Source organism: Cannabis sativa, chromosome 6, assembly GCF_029168945.1.
Source record: "Cannabis sativa cultivar Pink pepper isolate KNU-18-1 chromosome 6, ASM2916894v1, whole genome shotgun sequence".
Lineage (NCBI taxonomy): Eukaryota > Viridiplantae > Streptophyta > Magnoliopsida > Rosales > Cannabaceae > Cannabis > Cannabis sativa.
Genome location: NC_083606.1, coordinates 63,962,134 through 63,969,840, shown reverse-complemented (window position 1 = coordinate 63,969,840; position 7,707 = coordinate 63,962,134). Strand labels below are relative to the sequence as shown.

General features: G+C 30.6%; 1 protein-coding gene across 1 annotated transcript; it reads right to left on the bottom strand.

Moving 5' to 3' along the window:
* Positions 1–2,277: 2,277 nt before the first annotated feature.
* Positions 2,278–5,922, bottom strand: LOC115724638 (receptor-like protein EIX2). The gene is made up of 2 exons (XM_030653970.2): positions 2,640–5,922; positions 2,278–2,526 (listed from the first exon to the last, which is right to left on the bottom strand). The coding sequence occupies exon 1, from the start codon at positions 5,548–5,550 to the stop codon at positions 2,656–2,658; it is 2,895 nt and encodes a 964-aa protein (XP_030509830.1). The 5' UTR covers positions 5,551–5,922; the 3' UTR covers positions 2,278–2,526; positions 2,640–2,655.
* Positions 5,923–7,707: the final 1,785 nt, after the last annotated feature.

Here is a 7,707-nt window from a genome sequence, read left to right as displayed (position 1 = left end):
GATACAACTTGTTTGCAAGAGATTTCTTCATGTAGATTGATGCCAACTTGTTCCAAAGACCCAAGGCCTTGTCTTCATCTGAAACTTCTCTCAAAACCTCATCACCAAGACTGAGGAGGATGGCACTACGTGCCTTGGCTTCAATCCCAAGTTTCTTCTTATTGTCTTCAATTAATTTCATGGCTTCATCATCAAGTGCCTCATAAATCCCTTGGTGAACTAGAAAGGCCTTCATTTTGATTCTCCATAGGCTGAAATCATTCGAACCATTGAACTTATCCACCTCAAACCTTGTTGAAGCCATTAAAACAAATTCTTGATTGCTTGAATATGGTTCTTGAAAGTTTGAGTTTGATTCTTGAAATGTTGAAGATGAATCTTGATTGATTGAATGTGATTCTTGAACTCTAAACCTTGAGCTCTGATACCATTTGTGGTGAATCCTCACCCTCAAAAAAAGTTGTTACAACAGTAACAATGTTCAAGAAACACAAATCAAAACTAAAACCAATCACAAAACCAAAACTTGAACTTAATTGAAATAAGACAAAGAAAACTTAACTCAATAATGGATGAATGATGGATCTTTATTGAATAGGAATAGTCAGTAGTACACAATAGATTGAGCCCAAGATTACAACTCAACACAGTAAGTAATTACAAAGAAATGCCTCACATTGAGGGAAATCACTTCAAGAGTGATACTCCCTTTTTACATCCCTCCACACACACTCACTATGATCTTGGACTCTCTCTCTCTAAACTGAATCTAAAGCATGAGCATTGGAGATTAGAGATCAGAACTCTCCCCTCAGACCTCTTTTTTGTGAATAGAGAAACCCCTATATATAGTTGCTGGTGGGTCCCCTTTAAGTTGGTATTAAACCCAACTGTTATAAATTGCAGCAGCTTTCTTCAGATTCATCTGATGAGCAAATGGATGGACATATTGACTTGAGAGGTTAAGTGAGTTTAATCCCAACAAAGGGTTTATGGTGGTCATGAAGCGGGAATACATGAATGGTTTGTATTTTCTTAAAGGTGAAATTGTTGTTGGTAATGCAAAAATAGTTGCATCTGTGAAGAGTTCTAATGAGACTAAGCTGTGGCACCTAAGACTTGAGCATACCAGTGACAGAGGGTTCAAAGAGCTAGAGAAATAAGGTATTCTAGAGGGTAAGCTGGATGGGAATCTAGACTTCTGTGAAGAATGTGTGTATGGGAAGAGTCGCAGACTGAACAGTAAAGGAAGACACACAACTAAAGAGCCTTTTGGATACATTCATTCAAATCTATGCGAAACAACAATGATATCCAATATAGGTGGTGCTAATTATTTTTTGAAGTATAATTGATGGCTAATCAATAAAAGTTTGGGTTCACTTTTTAAAATCAAAAGATGAGGTATTCAAGACTTTTATTGAATGGAAGAAATTGGTTGAAAATCAAACAGGGAAAAAAATTAAGAAACTTAGAACATACAATGGTCTAGAGTACTATTCTAACCAATTCAAAAACTATTGCAAGCGAAATGATCTTGAGAGACACAAATCAACACCTTAAACCTTCAACAAAATAGTTTAGCTGAGAGGATGAATATAATCATTCTGGAGAGAGTAAAATGCATGCTAAAAGGTGCTAGTTTTGAAAGAAAGTTTTGGAGAGAAGCTTTTAAAACAACTTGCTAACTTAATAAACAACTTGATTGAATACCTCTATTTTTTTTTTCAATTAGTTATTATTTTTTTTAGTTGATTGAATTTATATAAATATGTAAAAACTTAGTTTTTTTTTTTTTTTCATACACACACATTTGATTGTTTTTACTAATCATTTTAATTTTTTTATTTCATAATTATTTTTAATATATATTTTAATTAGTGTATGTATAATGTACCATTTAATTGAGTATATAATTAGAAAATGATAAGTTTTATTAGTTTTAAATTTCATTCATAATTAAGAAATTAATTTTTTAAAAATATATAATTTAAAAATTAAAATTAGTAATTTGTCCAAATTAATCATTTTATCTAAATACTTATATAAAAAAAATTCAATCACTAACATTATTATATAGTCCCTCATTTTTTAGTTTTCAAAAGCAAAAACTATTGTGTGATCCCTTTTATAATAATTATTCTACATTCATATATGGAGAAAATATTCAACTTTTATTTACACGCCTTATTTATTAAACCTAGAAACGTTTGTTATTTTAATTTATTTTATTATAAAGACATATAATTTTATTTAATTTCATAATTTCACCACTTTCCTATCTATTTCAAAATAGTAAATAATGTTTCAAATTTAAAAAAGTTTACTTTATTAATGATACACACATCAAAATAATACATTTTAAATTATATCACTAAATCATTAAAAAAATATATATAAAAGTAGGGTGGAAGCCAGCTTAATTCATAGTTTTATTATAAAGGAAAAAGTTCCAATAAGAATCTTCTCTTATTTGGTCTTCATGTTGTATCTCCATGCCATTGATGGTTGACCCTTCAACTTTTCCTATAACCATGAAAAAAATTACACTAATCAAATCTTTAGTCGGTTTAATGGCCATGAAGTACTACATATATGCATAATCATTTTCCAAAGAAAGACAAAGAATATATACTAACCATTTAGTGGAAGTAGTCATCTTCTTAATCTTGAAATTCTAATACTAATCATCATGTAAAGATTATCAGCTAGCTCACTGAAGCATCGAAAATAAGAAAATCCCCAATAAGAACCGAGAATCAAAACCACACAAATTTCAAGAAAACCAAGCCCAAATCCAACTCCAATTCCCATGTGAAACCATGCCATGTCATACCATTCTTCATCACTTTCAATGTAGCCTTCTTTGTCGATCAAATTCGGATCAAGATCTTTGAAGATCACCTCTCCCGGACATCTTGGCGAAAGAGGAGGACCACAAAGTCCAAGATTTTCAACATACCATGAAATAGGAAAGCTTTGTAATTGAGTGCTTGTAGGGATTCTTCCTAACAATTGATTGTAGGAGATGTCCATGTATGCTAGAGTTGAGATTTCGGCCAAACTCATTGGAATTTGTCCACAAAGATTGTTGTGAGACAAATCTAATGATTCTAGTTTACTCAAGTTCCCAATTTGATTAGGGATAGCTCCACTCAAATTATTCCTTGACAAGTTTAGTTGAATTAGTTCCACAAGATTTGTTAATTCTTTTGGAATATCTCCAACCAATCTATTACTTGAAAAATCGATGATTCTTAATAACTCAAGAAGTTCTTTATATTTATATTCTCTTCCTTTCCACCATATCATAGCATTATCTTGATAAATTTCAAATGTGTTCTCATCTTGACCATAGTAATGATCGAAAATTATTGCAGGTTCCAATAAATATTGTATCTCAACCAATAAAGTAAAATTGTTAATGCATGATGGAACATTTCCAGATAAATAATTTTGGGAGAGATCTAAAATTTGAATGTATTTCAAATGACATAGACTTGTTGGTATTGCTCCATGGAATTTGTTTGCTTTTAGTACAAGAATCTTCAAATTTGTCAGTGATTCCCCAATCCATGTTGGTATATTTCCTTCTAACTTGTTCTCTCCAACATCAAGATATTGTAGTTGAGTACAACTTTTCAAGGATGGAAGATCTCCCCAAAGATTATTATTCCTTAAGCTCAATGTTTTAATCTTATACATTGATACCATTGAAGTAGGGATTGGACCAAACAATTTGTTGTTGTCTAATTTGAGAACTTCCAAATTATTTAGACTAAGCCAACAATCAGGAATATTTCCAAATAACAAATTGTTAGAAATGTCAAGAATGATTAATTTTGCCATATCAAGTCTAGTAGTAGTGCAAAAGAAAGGCCCAAATTCTGTGAGGAAGTTATTGGAAAGATCCAAGTATTTTGCATTTAAAAGAGAATTTGGGATAGAACCATGAATATTGTTGGAGCTCAAGTCAATGAATGAAGAATGCTTGGATCTCAATGAAACATTTGGCAATGTTCCATTAATGAGGTTGAAAGATAGATCTAAGTACTCTAATCCAGAAGATATTTTAGGAAACCAACTAGGGATGACATTAGAAATTCCAGAACTAGATAAATTAAGAAAAGAAATATTCATCTGAGTTTGGAGCCAAGAAGGAAATTGAGGACCTAACTTGCAAGATCCTAAGTTAATATATTGTAATTGAAAAGATGGAGCCCAATTTGATGAGAAATTCAATGAAAGAGAGGTAGAAGATAAGTCAAGTTTTTGCAATTTGGAAAGTTTTCCCAAGTGTTTATTAGATATATCTCCAACAAATGAATTCATGGAAATATCCAAGATTTCAAGACTAGAAAGCTCCCCAACACTTTTTGGTAAATTCCCACTTAATTTGTTGTAAGACAAATCTAATTCTCTCAAGGATGATAGTTTGATGAGATTATGAGGCAATGATCCTTCTAGTTGGTTAGAACTTAGATCCAAAACCTCTAGAGAATCCTTATTACCACAATTTTTGTGGCTTTGTAAGAAATCAATCAGCTGTGTCCCATTCAATCCATTTTCCCTCAAAATTATTTGTTGGATGTTGCAAAGATTGCCTAAATATTTTAGTATTTCACCTTCAAAACCATAAAGTCTATTCTCTGACACATCAATATGTGTAAGAAATTTTAGATTTTCAAATGAATTTGGGAGAAAATGTAGAGGTGATTGAGATTGCTTTAGGGTGAAATCAACAAGATTATTGCTCAAATTAAGCAACTTAGAGAAAGTTTTAGGCTGCACTGAATAACAAGCCTCAACTAGAATTTTTGTAAGAGAATTGGAAGAATTAATATGAGAAAGAGAATGAGCAATATCTAATATAGGAAAGTAACAAAAGTTAAACTCCAATATAGATAAGGAAGGAGCTGCTTTAAAGGATTGAAACCAATCCATGGCTTTGGAGAATTTTGTGCCACCTAGTCTAAGAAGCCTTAGATTAGGAAGATTAGAAAGCCAATGAAAATTGTCAACAATCAAACCCATTGTAAGACTATTAAGATCAAGAAAACTCAATTTGGTAAGATTCCCAAGTTGTGAAGGAATATTTCCAACAGTAGGATTTCCTGAAAGATTGAGATATTTGAGTCTTGTAATGGCACCTATGAACTTGGGGATTGTAACAAAGTCATTGTTACTAAGATCCAAGTGCTCTAAATGTTGAAGATCAACCAAAGAGGATCCAATTTGACCACTTATAGGATACCCCATTAAACCAAGATGATGAAAGTAATTATAATCGAAATGAAGATCAAGTTTGATAATATGATTAGTTAAGTTATTGCACCTGATTCCTCTCCATGCACAACAATCTTTGCTTTTGTTTTTCCAAGACCATAAGAGGTTTCCATCATCAACAAGGCCTTCTTTGAAATTGAGAAGAGCATTTCTCTCCCTTTCTATGCACTTTGCTTGGGAATTTTCACTACTCAATAAATGAGTAGCAGCTAGTAAGAAAAATAACCCTGCAACTTTCATATTTAAAAATACACAAAAGTACATAGTGAGAGGATAAATATATTACTGAGTTAGTTGGCTGCCTATATATATACTAAAAGAATTTCTTTGTTAGGGAAAAACTGGCATTGTTATTGGGGCCAAGTGATCTACTACTACTATTGTTATTATTTTTATTTTAAGACAGTCTATTAATAATTGTTATTTTCAAAAGTAAAATGGTGGTGGAAATTGGTTGAGCTAGTATGGTAGTAATGCATTAATGAATGGAAAAAGAAAAAGACCATTGACTTAGTCGGCTAGTGGGGTAGACTCTAAATTTAATTTCTTCAACTAAATAGAACTCTAATACCAACCCCTACACCAAGTTCTAATTAGTCCAACTTAAACAGTGACACATGGAAAAACTTTTGTCCAATGGCGTGCTTCTTTTAGTTTGGTCGGGATTCAGTCTTGGTTGTATTAATTAGGCATGAGTGGTGTTAGAGTTTCTTACACATTGTAGGGATATTATAACAGTTATTAAATAAAAGTAGGAAAATTTGCCTAGTATACTAATTTTTGTTATTTTTTTATAAAAATACAGTGAGGTGGTATTTTTTATTTTTTTACTATATATTTTTATAAGTTTCATACTGCAGTATACTGTGTTTATTTTTTAGTCTTTTTTGGTTTATTTTAGTGTTGTTTTAGTGTTGTTTTACTGTTGTTTTTCATAATTTATTTTTTAACGTCGATTTCACTGTTCTTGCTCCACCTTGTTGGAATTAATGATTATTTTCTGGATTCTCTCGTGGTGCTATGGTGGTTTTATCCGTGGATGTGAAAGATGAAGGCTATAAAATATAGTTTTTCTTCATTCTCTATGGTTATTTTGTGGTTATTATTTTTTTTTATTTTAGTTATCCTAAAAATACAGTTAATGAGTTCACTAGAAAAAAAGTTTTGAGGTGTATCGTTCTTTTATGTTTTTCTAAGTGGTTATCTGCTTATTGTTTTACATTTGTTTTTATGTTATTTTAGAAGTTATTTTGTTCTGATTTTATAAGATTGGGCTTGGAAATATAACTGCTATTGCAATGGATATTGAGACTGTGTAGAACATTTTTTAGTTTTTTTAATCATGTTTTCCTTTCTTTTGTTTGATTTGTTTTAGTGTTGTTTTACCATGATTATTTATTTGACGCCGATTTTACTTTTCTTTTTCTCAATCTCACCGAAATTAATGGTTGTTTTCCGATTGTTCCAGTGTTCCTATGGTAGTTCTGTCCGTGGGTGTGGAAGATGGAGGCCTCATTTTTTTTAGTGTTTACAGTATAACAGAAAAAAAAATTTAGCCAAGACAGTATAAAAGTAATTTCTGCCGTGCGACAATATTTTTGTAAAAATTGACCCAAAAATCAGTATTTTTGTAAGTTTTCCATAAAAATATCAATACATACTTACACAAGGGCCCATTTGGTAATAGTTATTAAATAAAAGGGAAATTCTATTTGCACCCCACTATTAAAAAAATATAAACTTAAATAATTTTTAAAAATTAATCTTAATATTTTTCTAAAAAAAAATTCCTCACACTATTTCTCGTAAATTTCAACACTTATTTTGATTTTATTTTCATAATTTTTTCTAACTCATATATATATATATATTTATTTTTTAAGAAAATTTTATATAATTTTTTATTTTAATTTTTTGTCATAATATTTAAAATATAATTTATTTTTGTTTGATAGGTATATTTTTTAAGAATATGAATTGGAAGACAAAAATTAAAAAAACATAATACAATTAAAATATGCATTTTATATAAAATAAAAATTATTAAAGTGGAGTGTCTTTAGAAATTTTTCCAGGGTAAATAAATTTCCCTAAATAAAAATATGTGATACTCAATACATAATTACACAAAGACCCATTTGGTATTGTGCAAGATTTGTTTGAGCTTCTGTTAAATTAAAAAAAAAAATATATAAGAAAAGTGAAGTGTGTGATAGTGGAAAGAGTCTTACATGAATAAAAACACTTCGTTATAAGTGTATATAAGATGCTATCTAGTGATTTGGGTCTGGGCCGATAGGGTCACCCAGTTTTGTGCGTAAGGTTGAATACTCACACATTAGATCACTACACGAGCATGCACCGTTGTTCATCCTACCTTAGCGGGTTGGTGAGGAGTCACTACTATGAACTAACGTTACT

Excerpts from the sequence above, each read along its gene's own strand:
- LOC115724638 (XM_030653970.2), bottom strand. The coding sequence starts at position 5,550 with ATGTACTTTTGTGTATTTTTAAATATGAAAGTTGCAGGGTTATTTTTC.